General features: G+C 41.6%; 3 protein-coding genes across 4 annotated transcripts; 1 reads left to right on the top strand and 2 right to left on the bottom strand.

Moving 5' to 3' along the window:
* Positions 1 to 78: 78 nt before the first annotated feature.
* On the bottom strand, positions 79 to 9325 carry LOC139296445 (patched domain-containing protein 3-like). Its single transcript, XM_070918846.1, has 5 exons — positions 9316 to 9325; positions 2673 to 3394; positions 2458 to 2579; positions 2230 to 2375; positions 79 to 1598 (listed from the first exon to the last, which is right to left on the bottom strand). The coding sequence occupies exons 1-5, from the start codon at positions 9323 to 9325 to the stop codon at positions 79 to 81; spliced, it is 2520 nt and encodes an 839-aa protein (XP_070774947.1).
* Positions 4514 to 8682, top strand: LOC139296240 (ras-related protein Rab-18-like). Of its 2 annotated transcripts, XR_011598448.1 has the most exons (8): positions 4514 to 4685; positions 5083 to 5138; positions 5250 to 5311; positions 5726 to 5798; positions 6084 to 6202; positions 6365 to 6431; positions 7141 to 7665; positions 7696 to 8682. XR_011598448.1 is itself a non-coding variant. In XM_070918602.1 (7 exons), the coding sequence occupies exons 1-7, from the start codon at positions 4618 to 4620 to the stop codon at positions 7311 to 7313; spliced, it is 618 nt and encodes a 205-aa protein (XP_070774703.1). In that variant the 5' UTR covers positions 4514 to 4617; the 3' UTR covers positions 7314 to 8682. The 2 variants fall into 2 exon arrangements, 1 of the variants encoding a protein (XP_070774703.1); XM_070918602.1 differs by having other exon boundaries at positions 7141 to 8682.
* A 1032-nt stretch (positions 9326 to 10357) lies between the features above and the next one.
* On the bottom strand, positions 10358 to 16896 carry LOC139296945 (homeobox protein Mohawk-like). Its single transcript, XM_070919517.1, has 6 exons — positions 16706 to 16896; positions 16250 to 16409; positions 15960 to 16113; positions 15538 to 15861; positions 11028 to 11061; positions 10358 to 10703 (listed from the first exon to the last, which is right to left on the bottom strand). The coding sequence occupies exons 1-6, from the start codon at positions 16894 to 16896 to the stop codon at positions 10358 to 10360; spliced, it is 1209 nt and encodes a 402-aa protein (XP_070775618.1).
* Between the last annotated feature and the right edge of the window lie 3783 nt (positions 16897 to 20679).

Below are 20679 nucleotides of genomic sequence, written 5' to 3'. Positions count from 1 at the left end.
ATCTGTGTAGGCGGGCACTAAAAGTAGTTCAAATTAAAATTGAATGCACACAATGCACATAATGGACATATTCCCACTTTAATACCACTTCCCACAGGCCCCAAATAGTGTCAGAAACACTGGTATGAACACTAAACCGTGGAGCAGCCCAAATGTAATCACAAGAAACACAATCTTGAAGAATGTCCTAAAGATGTAACTCCCAGACATGGACAACACCACTACTCCTAAAATAGTGGACAATGCTCCTTGCAGTATCGGATAGCCTAAATGGGCCAGGGCATCCATAGCTTTCTCATTAACGTCATTCTTGGGGCTGGAGACAAAAGAGTAAGAAATATGTGCTGAGAAATCTACAGAAAAACCAATGCACATGACCAGGTTGATCATGGAAATAGAGTCCAGGTTTACACCCCACAGTGCCATAAACCCTGTCACACCAGCAATGACTGAACAAATTGCAAAAGCCACCCACACCGAACAATGAGGGCTGGGTATCAGGACGAGTGAGACGACTAGTATCACAACTGCAGCCACCAGGATGGTTTGAATGGTGTTCTCCATGATGACAGTATACTGGTCAAAGTAGATGAAAGCAGGGTGGTACACCAGGAGCTCTACTGGACATTCCTCTGCCATTTTCCTGAGTCCAGTCATCATGTCCTTCATCGTGGTTTTGTTGAGTGTCTGAATGAAGAAGCGAGAGGCCTGGATCTCATTTTCTGCAGTCAAGTTGATGTCTTGTTTGAACATGGAGTTGAGTTCTAAAAAATGGGGCAGATGTGTTTGGAAAGCCTCGTGGGAACTCACATTGAGATTGGTTGCATTCGCATACCGTAGAAAGGAAAGAAACCAAGCAAAAGTGCCATTGACAAAGTTCAAGCTTTCAAAATTTGAAATGCATGAATGTAGATGCTTCTGTTCATCCTCATTCCAGTAAAGGAAGGGCTGCTTCACTGCAACCATCACGTTACAGCTATATTCAGAGAAGTGTTGCCTTTGATTGTTGTAGTAATTGATGATGTAGGAATCGTCCAAAGCCAGATTCCTGATGTCGAGTCCCTCCTTTAAGGTAAAACAACCATAGATACTAACAGCCAGATAGCCTGCATAAATGACAAGTACGCATGCTTTCGTCAATTTGTGGGTCAGAAATGGGCCATAGAACCGCTCAAAAATGTGACTCATGGGCCCAGTTTCCTCCTTTTCAGTGATTTGATCATAGCTCCCCCCGACACAGCAGATACTGAAGGCTTTTGAGTGCCTGGATGGTAAGTCAACTGGGACTTTTGCACAGGTGAACCAGTGCTTGTTCTCTGCCTCCCTCTGTCCATTCAAAGCCATGCACGCCCCCAGGAAAGTGATGCTGTACAAATAGCAGAAGCAAATAGAAATCCCAGCATACAGGCAGAAGGACTTGACTGAACCAAAGGGCGAGCTGTATCCCAGGAAGAGAGCCAGGGCATCTGTCAGGGTGGTGATGGAGATGGAGATGGCAGCTTCCTTGTAGGCGTCAGCCAACCGGTCAGGGACATTGTCCAGAACACAGGTCCTCTGCCAGCAAGAGATCATGATGAACATGTCATCCAGTCCAATACCTTTAGATTTAAAGTCAGAGGAGAAAGAGGCTGAATAACCTTGTAAGGCGGGCAACTGTCAATTGTGGTGGGTCCTTATCTTGTGACTTTGTCTTTTTGAAGGGCCTGTGTTAAGCTCTTTAAACTAAAAAATAATGTATAGACTGCTACTACTGCATTTTTCTGACCACTTTCAAATGTCCCAGACAGCCATTGGTTTCCCTTCATTTCTGCACAGTATGAAAATCAGTTAGCGGACTCTTGAACTTGAGTTGTATAATCCCTCACGGTACACACGTCTGCATTGCTTTTGGTCTTTAGGGGCCCTCTAACTGGTTAATCCTGCACTGGTTATGTGACATGAAAGGAAAAGTATAATGGACATTATCAGAGATCATCAATGTTGTGCATTGAGATTGGGAAATGTGAATGCCTTATGACAATTACATCTGGTCTGAAAAATGCTAAGACTAAAAAGTGTGATATGACTGAGCAACTTATTGGTGTTGGAAAATGGAAACATGAAAATGTATGCGTCAATGCTTTAACTTTTTAGGTTAACAGGCAGTGGTGTTGTTTTGAGTTCTGTCTAACTTTGATTCAGTCCTGGACAGGTGGAACCTCATGGACCTGGGTGTTCAACAGAACCTACCCAATATCATGAAAGGACAGGAGGCAACTGTCATGACAAAAGGATGATCCAGCAACAACAGGGCACCAAAACCGCTCAGGACTGCCAGACCTGTGGAGAGCACCCCACAGGATGCCACCCACACCTTTGTCCTCACATTATCCAACCTAAAAAAAAATCACAAATCAGAAAGAGCCGTACATCCTAAATTAAATTTTGCATAAAATGTTCAGCAGATGTTTTACCAACCTCCAACAAGATATAATTGAAAATGTGATGGCAATGGCGTAGGTGACGGAGAATAAATAGATGACGGAAGCTGGAGATTTTTTAAATTCCCACTGCATTGACATGGAGGTGGAGTACGACACCTAAAAAGATTATGAATAAGTTTAACAGAAGCCACTTAATGACACCAAAAGGTGATCATTTAAAACACTGGTATGTATCAAAGTTCTGCTTACCTGAATGGAAGTTGATGACACGTTTGACACCAAATTAATGAAGCTTTCCAACCAAAGGTCGGTTTTTGTTTTGTTGTCCTCACGTAAATAATAATGGAGCTGTATGGCTTTAGCACTTTCAACAACTGAGCTCTCCATGTTCAATTTCACACTCCCCAGACTTAAATATAAAGGAAAACTCCTAAAATCAGAGTGATGCCATGGAAATGTCAAATTGACGGTGTCTATATTGTTGGCATTGTATTCAATAATATCTAAAATGTCATTAGAGGTGCAGGATCCTGTCCCTTCAGCACAAACATCCACATACTCAAGTGACTGGTTGTCAAACTGCACTACCATACCCCTGACTTTAAAGTCCAAGTCTAGGATGTCCTGGAGTGACTCCACAGTCAGAATATTCCTGTCACTTGTAGCTATGAGAGTTGCATAATTCCCATCTGTGCTCAGTCTTAAACGTGAAAACATGGAATCGTTTCCTGGAAAAGTTTCTTGGATGTATTTCCTCTCCGTCTTGGCTTGTCCATCGACAGGTGTGAACTGCTCTTCGATGCTGTTAGACATTCTGTCCTCGAGAAGATAGAATCCGCTCCCCAGACTCGCAGAGAGAATAAGGGGGGCAATCAAGAACCACCAGGGATGAGATCCAACATAATGACCCATCATCTCGAACCAGATGCGTAGGGGTCTCTCTATGCAATCTGTGCGGAATCTGGCCATAGCTTTTAAAACTTACTCCCTTAAAACCAGGATTTCTGTTTGGCATTTAGTACAAAAACTACTTTGGGGAGTGTGAAGGAGCTGCTCCTTTTCTCGGAAATGTCAGACTAACATTAGAGAAAGCTGTGAGTATTCACAACCAGCTGTATTTATTGTGCTGCAGACTCTTTTCAGCTCCTTCATGAGATGGGATTTGCATAATAACAGGGTTGGCCTTCTCTGTAATGAACAGAGGCAGATGAGGTTTGAGGAAAGGCTCTGTCAAAGAGTCTATTGAAGAACAGTGGGTGTAGTATGGTTCACTGCTTCCATTTCAATACTTAGTGTCACTGGTTTTCAATAGCTTAACCCCCAGGTGATTCCTTCTCACGGTTGAGATAACATTAAAATGTGGGTCCTAGAAGATTGATGAAATGTAGCAAAGGCACAGAACAAAGACGTATTCTAATGTGGATCTTTATTTAGACCATTCAAAGGTTTCCTACCTGTCAATTGACAATCATGTTCTATGGTAGACTTCCCCCTAATCCCGCCACTTCTGCTCCAGAGTAAACTGGTCAACATCAGCAAAAGAACATGTAGCTATGTTTAAAATACATGTACAAACCGTGAAAACAAAACAAACATTTGCGAGGTATTTAAGTTTGGAAAAGCCAGTGGACAAATGACCAGAAACACATGAAAAATCTTAGCAATATGTTACAGAACTTACATTTTACAAATTCACAATGCCACCACCTGATAAATAAAACACCGTTCTTTTCAGTGCTGTAAAACTTAAATGGTGAGAGTTTTTATCAGTTAACACTTTTAGACTCAATACTTTTTAACAGTTGTATCACTTTTGTCATTTTGCATTCAATTTAATTTAATTCAATTTAAACTTTATTCAATGATATTAATGTACATACAGTACAACGTCTGGTACAAAATCAAGTCTTCAAGAATACAGTAATAACAATTTTTTTGTATTTTATTTTATTGTACTTTATTTTATTCTGTTTCGTTTTTTTTTATTTTACGTTATTTATTTATTTTTTATTTCATTTTATTTTATTTTTTAAACCTCGTTAACTTCCGTGACGTCACGCGTCGCACGTTGGGCGGAAGTTGCGCGAACAGGAGGCTGTCACCGTAGCTACTAGCCGCCTGCAGCCCTGAAAACAAGTGAAATTTACCGATAAAAGCGTCGCCAAGTCGAAGTCAAACTAGCCCCCACGGGAATATGGATGAAGACGTGCTGACGACTCTGAAGCTGTTGATAATTGGCGAAAGTGGAGTCGGGAAATCCAGGTTTGTATCTCTTTATGGCGAGCTTAACTGTTACTAGCTAGCCTGTTGTGAGTGTTAATATTCTTCTAGTTATGTAAGTTAATTCCCCACTGCTCAGCAGCTGCTGCTACAGCTAGCTGGCAGCGTTGTTGTTTTTTTGCCATCAGTTTAGGCCAAATACGCAATGTTGACACGTCAACATTTAGGTGACAGATAACGTCAATGTCACACAGGCATCTGTAAAACTTTAACTGGTATTTCGTCAGTCCTCAGTCAGTTGTCAACACTAACTGTATAGTCGTTGTGATCCTCCTGTAACTGACAGAGGCAAAGGTTGTTAGAGCTTTTAGCCAACTCACAAAAGCCTACTGTACTGTATGCCCTGCTTATTTTCATATTATCTTTATTTCCCTAACAGTCTCCTCCTGAGGTTCACAGACGACACTTTTGATCCAGAGCAGTCAGCAACAATAGGTTTTACACACACACACACACACACACACACAGACCTATGGAAACTACTGATCATTTAAGATGGGTCCATTAAAGCCCTTTGTCTTTCCTGTCTCTCTCATGGCTGATCAGGTGTGGATTTCAAAGTAAAGACGCTCGCAATAGATGGGAACAAAGCAAAGCTCGCCATATGGGTGAGTCTGAAGTAATTAAACCATTGTCTATAGTTGTCAGCTGTGTTGTCAGGAAAAACATTATGCAATACACAGTTTCCCCCACAAGATGGAGACATTGCACAGCCAGAATCATGGAAAGAAACTTAAAACTTCCTTTCATGAAACACAAAGTGGTCCAGTCCCAATGTCCAATGAAAACACACCGAGGCCATAACCTAAGCCCTAAATACTGAACTCCCATAGACTTTAAAATTTGTCTTAAAGTCTATGGGATGGTCCTGAGACCTCACAGACTTATCGTGAACATATGTCAAAACCAGAGTGTGGACGCTGGGACTTGGCTAGTGAACCTGTTGGTCTGAAAAAGTTAGGATTCACGGAATCATGGAGTCTTTTTCTGTCGTTGATCCCAAGTATCTTTACCTTTTGCAGGACACAGCTGGACAAGAACGGTTTCGCACCCTGACGCCCAGCTACTACCGCGGTGCACAGGGAGTCATACTTGGTAAACAGTGATGCTTATGAAGCCACATAACAGGGTCACAGACATACAGTTTGTCAGTTCATGCTTATTGTTTGCTTGTAATTTCTACAAACAAGACATTGAAATGTCTGTGGGAGTCAATTTGGATAAAGGCATCAGCTAAATGCTCATACTGTAAATCAGCAGCCATCCGATAACTGCAGTGTCGTGTTAAAGTTCTTATCAGTAAAAGGTTATTAAAGATGTTACTATACTTACATTAAATATACCCTCTAACTGCTCCTCTCTTCTGGCATGTTTTGACAGTATATGATGTCACAAAGCGCGAGACTTTTACGAAACTGGAAAACTGGCTGAATGAACTGGAGACCTACACAACACGCAATGACATTGTGAAAATGCTTGTTGGGAACAAAATTGATAGGGTGAGTCTGTAGCTTGTGACGCGTGAAATACTCAAGTGTTTTTATAAATGTGCTCACCAGCCATGTGTGCTGCCACACTTGTCGAGTACATGATGTTTAATTGCTTAATGCCTCACAATGTGTAGAGAAAATCACATATCACACTTACTGTTTGGTTTTCAGGACGACCAGGAAGTGGACAGAAATGAGGGACTGAAATTTGCTAGGAAACACTCTATGCTTTTTATTGGTAAGTGTCCATGTTAGAGTAAAATCAGACATGGTCATTTAAACTAATAGAGCCATAAAATGTAACTTAGAGCCGTTAAAACGTACCATAATGTACTTAAAAGTCAGAACTGTAATTGTGTAGTTGGAACAAGTTAAGACATCACTTAGCAAGTCGTGCATTTAGTTTGGGTTTGTTGCGTTGTTTATACTGCTTTGGCATTTTTGAGTCTCAACTGTCAGCGCTGCGCTGAAAGATGCAGCCTCTCCAGAAGAACTGCATTATGATTAAAATCTAGCGGGCTTTCATTTATCGGATCCATGTCTACACGTGTTCCTGATTCTCATCTCCAATCTACCCCTCTCTGGGAAATTGGGTTAACGTTTCGGTGGAGTTTCCATTTTAGAACTAAATTAAGGGGTTTTGAAAAGGGCTGGGCAAGAGGATGTCGTGGATTTAATCCGCTGTGAGGATGTCTTCATCCCACTGGATGTCTCCTTCTTCTTAAATGAAGTCATTTCATACTTTATATGTCATGTTTGTCAACACATGGATATTTTAAAATCTCTGTCATTAGTTTTACCATATGAAAAGGAAGATGTTTTTCTCTGTTTTGGATTTAAAAGCTGACGTTTAGGGTTTTTTTTTTTTTTTGTGACATTTTGGAAAGTGCACTGCCAGTTTATTTTCTAATCTCATAAATCTTGGTAACCCTCTTTCCATTGTACAGAGGCCAGTGCAAAGACCAAAGATGGCGTCCAGTGTGCCTTTGAGGAGCTTGTGGAGAAGATCCTCCAGAGTCCGGGGCTTTGGGAGAGTGAAAACCAGGGTCAGAAGATTCGCCTGGGGGAGCAGGAGCAGGGCGGCGGGAGGGCATGTGGAGGATATTGTTCCATACCCTGAAACTGGACAGAACCGAAAAGCACCAACCTGAGGGAGTGACCGTGGACCAGGAACAGAGAGCAGAGCGAGAGGTGGAACTGGATGAGTACTTGTTGTTGGAGTAGTTCTGTCGCTCGAAAGGACTTTGCTGTTTGCACACTTCCTTTTCAACCATCGCCTGTCACATGTCACTACTTTCTGTCTAGAACATGAATGAAAGGATCATGCAAAAATAACCTCTTGTCTAAGGAAGTATAGTGTTTTAAATTGACATAACCATGCCAAGTGTACGTCATACAAGTACATGTCTGGTTTGAATTTATCTTATTGGCAACAGTGATTCTTTTGTACATTAAGGCATCGGGTTAATAGCGTAGTGCCTATAACATGAAACAATTTGTAGGTCACAGTACATAGCTTGTCAAATTTTACTCAAAATTATTCATTATAATCGATACAGAAGTCTCAATTATTCACTTCCAGGAAAAAAAAAACTAGCTGCAAAGTGCAACATATTCTACAAGACATATTTGCAAGCTTTATCTCATATAATTTCATATATATCACTTGGATTGAGGATAGTGGTGGAAGAGACTTGGTATGTGGAGTGTGTGTGTGTGTGTGTGTGTTGGTCTCCATTTAACATCTGTCATTTTGCACCAAAACACTGTGAATGCTCCCAAATGAGACATTTCACAATGGACCCTGGTTACTGACACCAGTTCATTTTTGCTGTTAATGCAATTATTATTGGTTTGATGGTGATATCCATCAAATTCTATGTATGTATTTATAGCGGCTGACAAGTACTCATCTTTGTCTTTTAGGATTTTTCTTTTTCTTTGCATGTCTGATCTAGACCCTAACCTCCACATCTACATCTAAGTGTAAGGTTTACAGTATTAAGAGCTCCTGCAATAAAATATGCTCTTTTACTTGAGTTCATTTTTTTTGCTCTGGCAAAATTGCATTTAGTCTCAGCTTGACCCTGTAAACCCCCCCCCCCCCCCCCCCCCCATTTATTTCACAGTTTGTGTGTGGTGTTGTGGTCTATATAATGTTCCACTGACTTATTGAAGGCATTTCTCACACATTATAGTATGAGAGCATTCCTGAGAGCTTTGTTTCTTCCTCTCTACAGTATAATATGGATTTGATGTATTGTTGCGATTTGTTTATATTCGTTTTTCATGTTTCAAATCATGTTGACTCTTTCCCACCTTTTATTCCTGTCCTTCTTTCCTGTTGCTTTTGCTATGCACCTATTTGAATCATATTCAGCAATATGTTGCCTTAACATTGAATGACATGTGATAGAGTTATGGTGCGGTAACGTTTGTATTGTTTCAAACTGAAATAAATGACAACCTCAAGATGTCGTCACTCAAAACTAGTCATTGTTTAATTGCCATTTGAGAAGTGCCATGTTGTGTAGAAGCCTGCCTAATCGAAAGTAGGTGTACAGTGGAAACAGGAGTGAGGTGCTCTTTCTATGGTCTCTCTGTGGTGATAACTAGCCTGTTGTACATGCAAGGCAGAAAACATTTGCCTAAAATGTTAAATAACAGACCAAAACCGGGACATGAGTGGAAAAATCCTGTTAATCATGTTTTGTAAGTTAGTCCCAGAGGACAGTTGGTGATTATTAGCTTATGTTTGGTGTCAGGACGTCCCCAGATGGAACAGGGCGCTCCCCACAAGTCTCTCCTCAGAGTACCAGACATTCTCCAGAGGCTTATCGTGTTCTCTTCATTTCTCTACGTTTTTGGCAGTTGACCCCATATTGAGGTCAGGAAATTCCTGAGATCCCATTTGGCATTTCTGTTATTAACATCAAAAACAGATGACACTTAAGTGTCTCGCCTATCATAAAGATGTTTGCCGTAAAGGAAAATACAGAAAAACAAGATTTTTGTTCCTCTCACAGGCATCACATTGTACTTGTGAGCAACATACCTTATTATTTCATTACAGTACATTCACAATACCTGACTTGGGGGCAGCGGAAACAAGCTGTAAACACATACTGGCATCACTTTTAAAGTCTTTACGGAAACTTGTTAGCTAGCAGTAGCCTGTGTACACATACAAGGCAGCTCTGTGCTGAAAAGTTAGCCTCCAGTCGGTTTTTAGAGCTTTTTCTCTTAAAACAGTTAAAGCTGCACGTTGTTGCCAATAACGACGCTATGAGAGCGGCGAGAGTGAACCAAAACAGTTACGTTGTGGGCCCGGAAAACCAAAATAATTAGCTCAAAAACATTAAAAAGCTTGAGTTAAAAAAACCAAAATTTTCATCACTACCTGCGACCTCTTTCACATACACACAGACATTTGATCCATTAATATAAAAATATTGATTATAGCTGCTTTATCTTTGTATCAGGAAACTGCAACGTGTCCCCTGTGAGTTTTTAGCGTTATCCATCATATTTCATGGACTTTGGCTGATTTACTGACATACATTTCAACCAATATAAAATATTGCTGGTGTCCAGTAATCACTGTGAATCCTTCCTTAGCTGGAGCGATGCTCATCAGAAGCATTTTAACCACAGTACTGCTTGAAGAACTGCTCAGTTCAGGATGCCACCCGTCTGCCCATAGTACAACCTTTTAAAAAGCAATTTTGAAAGGATATAACGAAACTGCGAGACCCACAATTGCACACATGAAAACTACCACTAAATACAGTTCAGTGAAACAACTATGCAGCTTCAGCCACTGCAAAGCAACGAGTTAAGGAAAACGACTGGTCAAAAGATTTCACATTGGGTTTATTCAAATAGCTGCTGTCAAACTTTAGCATTGGATGATGATCCAGTCTCGTGGAAGTTAATATAACTTACTGCAACAGATGGCAATAGGAAGACATTAGAAACATGGCAAAAACAGTAGAAAATATTCAGCTGTGTTAGGTCAGTTTTTCCATTTTACAATGTAAAAATGATTGAAAATGTCAGGTTTATCAGCATTACAAAATAACAGAGGCTGTACATATATTGCAAGGCACTTAAGCATCTGGTATTCCTATATGGAACGACAGACCAGATGCTCACATGAAATGCCTACACACTGTGTGCCAGGGCCACGTTAACAGTCTGGACCTCCGAGATATGAGAGGACTTCTGGATGATGCGGCTGGTGAGAGTGGACCCCGCGGTGCAGCTCTGCCTCAGAGCAGAGGTGGGCCCTGTGACACACACCCTGTCTATGATAGTGGTCCTCGTGGTAACCGAGAAGGGCTCTCGGGTGCAGCTCTGCCCTGTGCCAGCGCTGGGCCCGGTCACGCCGCTGCTCTGGCCTGCCGTGCAGCTCTGCCCCTGGGCCAAGTTGGTCAGAGCCACGGCGGCGTGGATCTCTCTCCAGCCCTGATCGACTCGTCTCTGCTGGCCTCGGTCCTGCTTCTGGTCCCTGGGAATACATTAAAGAAAACCTCCTGTGTATGAAGTGGATTAATAAATACCATCTCACCTCTTGCCTAAATGAACCAGGAACAAATCAGCTCACGAGCAATTTCCCAAAAGCAAGAAATTCAAAGCAGAACTGGTACATTTGCTCTGACATCTCCTCTTGACACAAAGCCAGAATAATATGGATGAATTAGAGGCGGCGGTTCAGTTTCAAGGACAACATCCAAGAGGGATTATAAATAATATTACTTTTCAAGTTGATGAAAGTTGAAAAGTGCAAACAGCTGATTTGATTGCAGATGGAGGGATGAATAATCACACTTACCTGTCACATTTAGTTGAAGTATAGTCCATTGTATCTGCAAGAGAGAAGAAAAAGACTCACCTAAGTATGCCGTGAATCAGTTTACGTGATAGCAGTGAAATTGCAAAATATTCACAGGACAATCAGTGTTGGCTTATGCTTTAGGGCCGTATGTTAGTGATACATAGTATTAATGTGAGTTTTTATGTGTGCATCTCTGAATGTTGGTACATTTGTGTATACAGTTACTATTTGTCCAGCGTGTCTCTCTGGATGTGTTTAACAGTGCCAGAAAGGTTTGACTCAGTGAAGTGCACCAGTCTGCCTGTGCTCAGCTACTCTGGCCAAAGCAAATGCAACGCAGTTGTTTCTCTTGAGCTTTTGAGAGGAGGAAGAAAAAATCTGATATCTGCATCGTGTCATGAGGACTGACGCTGTTTCCAAAGCTCTGCTATCACCTGTAAAGTTAGTCCAAAGTTGTGTCGTTCCTTTCCCGAAAGCTCTCCCTGCACATCTCCATCTTTTTGTGACCAAGGCCTGAGCACTTAATTAAACTTTACCAACGGGCAGGGGAGTGTCTTATGAATGAATACCTAAGGACCTCGCTACACCTGTGGAAGAAGGAAGGGTCAGTCTTTCTCCCACAATGCCCTGAAATTAAACAGTTACAGTATCTCTGGCTATTTCAGCTGCAGGAGCAGGAGAATAGGACTTCAGAGAAATATTATATTGCTTGCACGATTTCTGTTTGTGGTCTGTGCATAAGCATGCATTATATGTGGAGCATATTTTCCATTTCACTTTTGGAATATTGCCTTTTTTCATTGGAGCAGATAGAAGCTGGTCAAAAGCGATTTTTCTTCAGAGGGCAATAGACGGGGAAATTAGAGGCCCACTGTGAAACACAGTCTTTCAATTCTAACAGCCCGAAACATCCCCATCTCTGATTTCTTCAGCCAGGCCAGAGCCAAGAGCAACTACTTATTGATAGTAAATCATTTTGCCGTTTTATGCTTTTTTGCTACTGAACGTCCCTGAACGTTTCTCTCTTTAGCCATAACATGCGTTTGCCAAGAAACTACTTCAGTACCTCTGTTGTATTTATTACCAAGAAAAAACATTGTTTTACCTCTGGTGAGTTTCAAATTTACAGCAGGGATCAGTTACGTTAGAGAATTTCACGGGGGCAATGAAGCTGCTGAATGCTTTTTTTGATTGCATTCTGGTGCAGTAAAGTTATAATTTCATGCTAGAACTTACATCTAACCATATCTTTTTACAAGTGAGGAAAAGTTTGACGTTTTCGGAAACACTCTTATCTACTTTCTTACCGAGAGATGAAAAGATCAATACCACTCATGTCTGTACGGTAAATATGAAGCTACAGCAAGCAGCCGGTTAGCTTAGCTTAGCATAAACACTGAAAACAGGGAAACAGCAAGCTGTTTGAAAGTAACAAAATTCACCTAGCAGCACCTCTAAAGCTCACTTATCAATACGCTTTGTCTCATTTTGTTCAAAAACTGAAGTGAAAAAAATAAGTTGCAGGTTTACGGCCATAAAACAGTCAAAAAACATCCCGGCACATTATCTCCCGTAAATAAACGCAGCTTGTCGTTTTCACACTTTGGTTTTTGAACAGATTGAACAAACAAGATGTAACGTGTTGATTAGTGAGGTTTAGAGATGCTAGGCTTTAAACAGGCTAGCTGTCTCCCTCTGTTTCCAGTCTTTATGCTAAGCTAAGCTAACCACCTCCTGGCTCCAGCAGCATATAAAACTTTGTGTATATTCTGGGATTTACCTTTCTATTAATCTCATAAATCCTGTCTCACCATGAAGTTATGTCTACATGAGCTGATTAAAATTGGGTATTCTCCCACAATATCAGTTTAAACCCCCCCCGACCCAAAGTCAGCGACTCGGTGATCTCACAGGTGTGTCATTGGGATCCACGCTGGAAAACAACCGTGTGTTGAGAAAACATTGTAAAATCTTATTTCCTCTGTGCGGATATGTATTTGCTCCCCTCTCAGCATGCCTGTTTTCGTTTGAAACAAAGTGGGCGGAAAACGCAGCAAGGTGTTTGTCCAGATATGTTTTTCGGCGCTCTGCGTCCTATAAAACATGATTCTGGTCACATTTATGGGTCTCCAGCTACTCACATCAGCTTCAGTATTTCCCTTAACTTTTTAAGGGAAATACTGAAGCTGATGTGAGTAGCATATTATGTGGTGTAAACATCCTCACATTCCTGCGCAGTAAATACTAACACACAGTATACTATTCCATTAGGCTTTTAAAGTGTCCTTGTAAGACACTGTGTAGTGGCATCTCTTATTAGTCCATCACTTGAGGTTTAGTGACCGTTTTAGCCGTCTCCTGGGCGGAGTATAAACGTGTTAATGGTGTTAGTGCCTGTCATGAATCTGGCAGCTTGACTTTCCACAGCACCTCCACAGAGGAGCCGTACTGGGTTGCAAGCACAATTAATATGACCAGCAGGGATACATTAAAAGTTTGCACAAACATTTCAACAGTGCTGCCCACATCGTGCGTGACGATATCAAAATACTCCAAAAGAAATATGATTTGAAGTAAGAGAGTAATAATATTTTTTGAAGGAATAGAGTAACATTTTGGGCTTTCTTGCCACGACTTAAATGAAATTGATTCCACTCTCATGTCTGTATGCGAGTGAAGCTATAGCTTAGCTTAGCATAAAAACTCAAAACACGGGGAAACATCTAGCCTAACTCTGTCCCAAGTAGCCTGGCACATAACTCTCGTAAAAACTAGTCATTTTTACGCTTCAATTTTTGAACGGAATAAACAAATTAGATATAAAGTGTTAATTAGTGAACTTCAGAGGTGCTGGTAGGTGGCTTTTGTTGCCTTTGGACAGAGCCATTCTAGCTGTTTCCTCCTGTTTCCAGTGTAAATGCTAAGCGAAGCTAACCGTCTGCTGGCTGTAGCTTCATATTCAGCGTAGAGAAATGAGAGTGGTATCGATCTTCTCATCTAACTCTCGGCAAGACAGCGAATAAGCGTATTTCCCAAAATGTTGAACTATTCCTCTAAAGTGAATGAGGGAAATGAGGATCCTTATATAACCATTGTTTAATTCATACAAATGTTAATTAAAATGTTTGTAAATTTATACCATATTTGTTTAATAATTTGAGCAAAACAGTATACTTTAAACAATATGCAATTGCAGTGATTCACTATTACTTTAAATGTATATTGTACAAGATAAGATTATGATTAATTATTCAAGTAGGCCAATTTGAGGTTAAACTGAGTTTCCCGGATACAAATTAAGCCTTGTCACAGATTATAAAAATATCCATTAAAGAACCTTCAGACTGGGACCAGGGTTTCCAGGAAAGTGGTTCTAAAATAATAAAACAGGAACTTAAAGCATGCCTTGTTTAATTTTAGAGTGAAACTTACGCTTACGTAAAATATGCTAAAGAGCAGAATTGGTTTCAAAAATCTTTTCACAACTCTTATGATATAATGTACATTTAGATTGGTTTTGAGTAGGAAAGTAACACTTGGGAGAAGCCGCCTGCCAGAGCGCACATGAGTCAAGCAAGCAAACACTGATGGGAAAAGCCAAATGGATGTTAGTGATCTCGCTCTGCGTTGCCTCACAGCTGAGTGGCAGCTCTGACAGTTGCTCTACGAGACGTCCTCACTGCTTTACTGACAGACTGCTCCATTTCTACATTTGGCTGAGGTTTCCACTTCTCACCCTGGGAAGAATAAAGTCTCAGACATTCTGTAATTGTCCTTGAGACTGGACTGGACATTTCCACCATGGCAAGAAGCTGAAGCGGAACAAATGGCACATTCTAGTATATGGAAATGATATTTGCGGTGCGCAGCAGCAGCCAGCATGAGCTTCATCCAATTTTAAAATGAGGGATTTCAACGTCTGCATGAGTCTTTATTAGTGATGTTTGTAAAGGCTTTGGCTCCTGTTCCTCAACGGATTTGAGGGTTGTCAGTGTGCTGGGCTCCCTATGGGTCTGAAAGGGCACCCAGGTGTCAAACCCCCTCCCAGTTTTGCTGTAACTTTATAATTGAATCTCGCAGAGCTTCTGACTTTCAGTGGAATGCCAGAGATTTATTAATGTCAGGAGGAGCCATGTGGAAGTTTCTGTTCGGTCTGTTCTTATTTTACTGTTCACTGTGGTGTGTTAAAAATGAACTGAGGGGAAGCAGGCTAGTTAAAGTGTCATTTTACCTCACATTCAACATAAATCTACAATTAACAAGGAAGACGCTTTAATGATTTCTGTGGATGGAGGGTGCTATCATCTCTTTTCCACCCAATCTACCATCTATGTTGTATTTGATTGCTTACTTTTACGACTGTATGCATAATATGAGTGTCTGCATTATTACATCCTCTTTACACACATTCAGTGCACATTCTGTGTTAAAGCACAATTTTCCACTCATCTCATTGCTTTATTGTGTGATATTGTCCCGCAAAGTGACAAAAACTGACGTCTCTCACCCATGTGGTAGACAAAGTTGGCCTCTGTTTCGTAGGACGACGCCGGGGAGACCACATCTCGATCACATTCGTTGGAGCTGAACGACTCGGAGTGGCTCCTCCTCTTGCGGGCTGAAGTGACGCCATCGGCCTTCGCCGCCATCATGTGCCGCAGGGTGTCGTTCAGATACCGATTCAGTAAACTGCTCTTGTACTTGGATGGAGGCGATGCACTGTCGTCCGCCATGGCGAGGACGCTGCCCTGCTTCTGGAGTACGCTCTTGTGGGAAGATGACCTGCCAAAGTCTGATTGGCTGATAGGAGTTTGTAAGGGACACTCTTCATCTGCAGCAAAGGAAACAAAACTGTTGCACTGATTCATATAATATATAAGATGTTACAAACTATGATAAATGATGATGTTTTAGATCTGCAGCCCGTACCATCTGAGTCAGTGTCATCACTGCACACGCTCAGTCTCTCAGCGTTTCCCTGGATGTATTTATTGTACAGTTTGATCCTCAGGGCCCAGCTCAGGTCTGGCTGTCTCACTGTGTTCTTCAGCCTCCGCCGGGCATTCGCAAACCAGTTCGAAACCTGCACAAATGCACCTTGTTATGAGACACCACTGGCTTAATCTTAACTCACAAAATATTCAGTATCAACACATTCCTGAAGTCCCCTTTGCCTTCATGCCACCATCACCGCTTTCATGCACGGGTTTGCCTCTCACCTGCACTAGAGTCATATGTGAGCCCAGGGCCAGCAGGACCTTCTCTGTCTTGGTGGGGTAGGGGTTGTCCCGGTGTTTGTACAGCCAATGTTTCAGCGGTCGGGCCATGTCCTGCAGCACCTGTCTCTTGTGGCGAACTTTGACCCCACCCAGACGAGACCTGGAGGAATCAGAGGTTGCCTAAAAGATTCATGCAGACCACCTACAATTCCCTCTGTCCAGACTACGCCGTTTATACATGAAACAACACAATGCTAAAGAACCGCAAAGAACTATTCAACTATGTATGTGAAGGCAGAACAACATTTTAGCATGACACAATGTCAAGTTAGAGGACTGTCTCAGATTTTATATGACTGCTTTTTAAGTATAACCGCATTAAAATACATATTACAACTGTCATACAGCTGTTTAGCCATCAAAACAATATTTACAACTCAGGCAAAAAGGGCGTACCCATATCTTCTGTACTTGATAGGAGAGCTGTCTTCTGTGGAGTCCTGGCATCGCAGCAGGTCTGTGCTCTGCCCGTCTGTTAAACTGCTCTGAGGTAAGTCTACACAATTCAGTCTGCTGCTCTCCTCTGCTCTCCTGTTGTCCTCCAAGTGGAGCAGAGCGTCAGACTTCATCACAGCGACTTTGTTCATTGTCAAACACAGAGAGTTGTCCTCAATCAACAGGTGCATCAGTAGACTTCCAGATGTAAATAGAAGCAGTGGGTTCCCATCCTGGATACACTCGATGTAAAGGTAATTTAAAAAAGAAAGTGTTCCTTCTCTCTGTGCTCCCGGGAGGAGTGACTGAGCAGACAGATGATGACAGACTCTTATGAGAGAATAATGTTTGAAAAGTCAGAGGATGTTGTCTGGTTTAGTTGAGCTGTGTGAGGAGAGTTCAAATAACCTGCTGCTCTGCCGCCCATTGGCTCTCCCGCCGTCCAATCACTTCTCTCGAGAGCTCTGCGAGGAAAAGCCAGCAGAGCAGCAGCCTCGGCAGCACCCCAGCATAAGAAAAATATTGCACATGTAAGAATATCAGCAAATGCGGTCATTAGATTTACTAGTGAGATTTTTTTTTTGTCTGGTGTGACTGAAGCCTAAGCAGTTTGACATGCTCTCATATTTTCTACATGAGGCGTATGAATCTCTTGCGGTTTCACCAAAAATCGTGTCAGCAAATAATACATGTTTTACCAGGGGATTCTGGAAATGTATGGGTGTAATTACATGGTTGCTATTAACCAGCAAAACCACCAAACTGTGCCTCGTGTTGGGCAGCGAGTCCTGCTGAGTTGAGATGGATTTCAGTACAAATTGGCTCATTATGAAGTCAACACAAACGCTGGAAAATGAACTTGATCCTTGCCTCTGTAATCCGCAGCCAGTGTTGCACATGCAGTTAACAGATTTGTGAGTCCCAATGTGTGTTAGAATGTGCATTTAGTGTTAGGATTGTGCATCTTTTACACTGTCTTGCGTGAGTGTGGATAATCCAACCATAATGCTCATATTTGCCAATGTTTACCTCCAGTTTGGTGCAACAGGGACTGTGACCAATTATAAGACGGGGTCTGACAGAAGCTTAGCGTCATCATTAGTCTAACTATATGACAACATGCGGGCACTGGGCCCAGTATTCGAAGACTCTGTGGCTCAACTTCAGCTGTCATCCACGTAGGTTTTTCCTCCTGACATCCAAACACTCACTTATGTAAGACTGTTTGGATCTACAGTAATGACTTTGCCATGCACAATCATAACTTTCAACAAACATATGCGATACAATGCACTTTTTTCCTGCCTACAGTTGAAACTTTTTGAAGGTCGTGGCTAAAATCCGAGCAGCACTTGTTCAACCATTAACCATATTAAAGGACGCCATAACTCTCTTCCCTGTTCATAATTCAGCAGCATCAGTGGGGAGGTTGAGTTTCAATGGTTTCAAAGCTGAAAAACACATGGACCAGAAGCATCCCCGTTAGGTGCAGTAAATTCCTTGCTCACATTCCTCAGCAGTGGTTGGAGAATGCTACATGCTATCACACACCATTTACTCCTGTCCCTCTGTGATATGTTCACCGGCTCAACTGTTGATGTAAGCTGGGAACACGCCTTCATTCGGCAGCCAGGAGACCTGTGAAAAACACTGTGGGAGGACATATATCTCTTCTTGTTTGGATAGTTTGGCACTCGTATGTGTGTGTGTCTGTCTTGCAGGCTCACAAGCTCCAGGCCCATCCAAAGGGCCAAACATCAAGCCAAGTGTGTGTTGGAGAAATTAATTGTATCCTCAAATATCCTGAAGAAGTAACTTCTGCCACATTTAGATATTTTATTTACTTTAATGTTATTATTTCTAATTTAGTACATTCCAATGGAGGATTATTGATGAGACTTGTCAAATGCTTTTCATGCTGTTACATGCTGCTGCTGTATGCGCCAAGACTTTGTAACAGAGGCCACTGTAGCCAAAAAAGGTAATTACAGCATAATTCCCAAGATTGTCTTCAGGTGCTTTAAAGCTGCACTAATTCATATTTTCATATTAACAATGGTTAAAATGACTGTGTAATGAGGTGTTGCTTCTAAACTGCTCTCATCAACCTCAGTTCCAGCTGCAGCTGTTTTTACCAAAAGCTCTGATAAATCTACTGTTTACAACCTACCCAGCACCAACCAGCAACCAAGTTAGCAACCAGCTGGTGAACATAGATGAACATTTAGCAACTAAAGACCAACCAGATATTTGGCTCAGGAGTTGGTGGAGACCAAAACAGAGCCAAAAGGCAGAAGGAGAGTGAATATTGGACTTTTCTCCGGTGGCCAGAAACAACTGTTTGCTAACACTTTCACCATAGCAACTTTATAAGGTTATAATAAACAAAGAAAAAGAATTAACGAAGGTTTAGAGACATTACCATCTTTAGGTGATCTGACTAAGAGTGATGTTTCCTGGTGAGTTGGTGTGTTCACATCTTGTTTTACTTTTGTAATAAAACCAGTGAAATGCTAACATAAGAGCCATTAAGTCAGCAAACTCTGTCAGTTAGTTGCACAGCAATATCTTTTGTTTGCGAACATTAGCCACCATAACTTTCTGGTCATACCAGACCAAGTAAGGCTGTACCAACAAAACCCTTCAGTGTACTGAATGGAGCAAGGGTTCGTTTGATTGCTTATGAATTCAGCTTTTTATTTGTAAGAGGAAGATTGTGTTATTTCTTCGTTGCGTAACCTGGCTTTAACGTGTCAATATCAGGAAAATCAGTTGACTCTTTAAATTTACAGAAACCTTTTTCCCCTTCCTGCTTTAGGTTTGTATATCATACACTTTCAGCATCAGCCTTACTGTGTTGGCTGTTTAAAAGTTACGAATATCTCATGCAAAGATGAAGATATTGTTTAACAGTCAGTCGTATTTATTTTTACATACTTTGAATAGACAGTTACATGATTGAGGCAAATTATCCGAGACCAATTGACATCATACTTCTGTGTAATGTTTGAAGTGGGAGCCGCAGTTAACATAAAAACGGTGGGTTTTCATTGGATCACTCTGGTGTCTTAAATGGCATCGTTATGATCTCAGAGGGTGCCTGCAGATTCTCAGTGGTGTGATGAAGTTATGCTGCCACGCTTTGGCTGAGGTCGGGCTTCAGGCCTGGCAGAAGTACGACTGTTGTCCTGACAGTCTGGTTTGTAGGTTTTGGCGACCTGTAGACATATAGACACGCCAATGAGTGTATCTCCACTCATCCACTTGTGCCACTGTCTTCTTCGTGTACTCAGTTGTAAACTACCTGAGACAAAATGGCAGGCTCTTTATCCCTGCAGCCTAATCCATGATGTAGCGCCTCGCCGTGCTTTCACAGCTTTTATGTGCGGTCATAACTTTCTCTCCGTACGTCTGCGAAGTCCCTTGAAAGCCATTACCGTCTCCCCACATCATGCGGCTCCCTCTTCCTCCCAAACACGACATGATAGACACATTAACACTCCTTCACACCCAATTGAGCACAGCATCCAAAAAACGAGGAAGGAAACACCGTGAATGTGGAGGAATGCAGCCATTAAAAAGAATTAGATTAAGCAGAATCTGCACCCCGACGGGCAGCTGTAATGCTCAAATATGAGTATTTGCTAATGGAGTGCCACTAATGGTGAGGATCTGACAATTATTTTTAATTGTCTCAATATGTTTTTGTATAAAAAATAGACCTCTTCACAATTAATGCTGCATAATAGAGTTGATTCTCAGTGCAGGGTGCTTAGAAATACACAAATTCAAGCTTTAAATATTCAACAGCCAATACTACAATGTCTACCATAATACTTCTAACTGAAACATCAACTTCTATTGTCCTCATCTACAATATCTACACAAATCTGAAACTTCTTCTTCATCTGCAGTCTAATTGTCTGTTATCTTGT

The sequence above is a fragment of the Enoplosus armatus genome, chromosome 14, assembly GCF_043641665.1.
Source record: "Enoplosus armatus isolate fEnoArm2 chromosome 14, fEnoArm2.hap1, whole genome shotgun sequence".
NCBI lineage: Eukaryota > Metazoa > Chordata > Actinopteri > Centrarchiformes > Enoplosidae > Enoplosus > Enoplosus armatus.
This window is presented reverse-complemented; position numbering and strand designations above follow the sequence as displayed.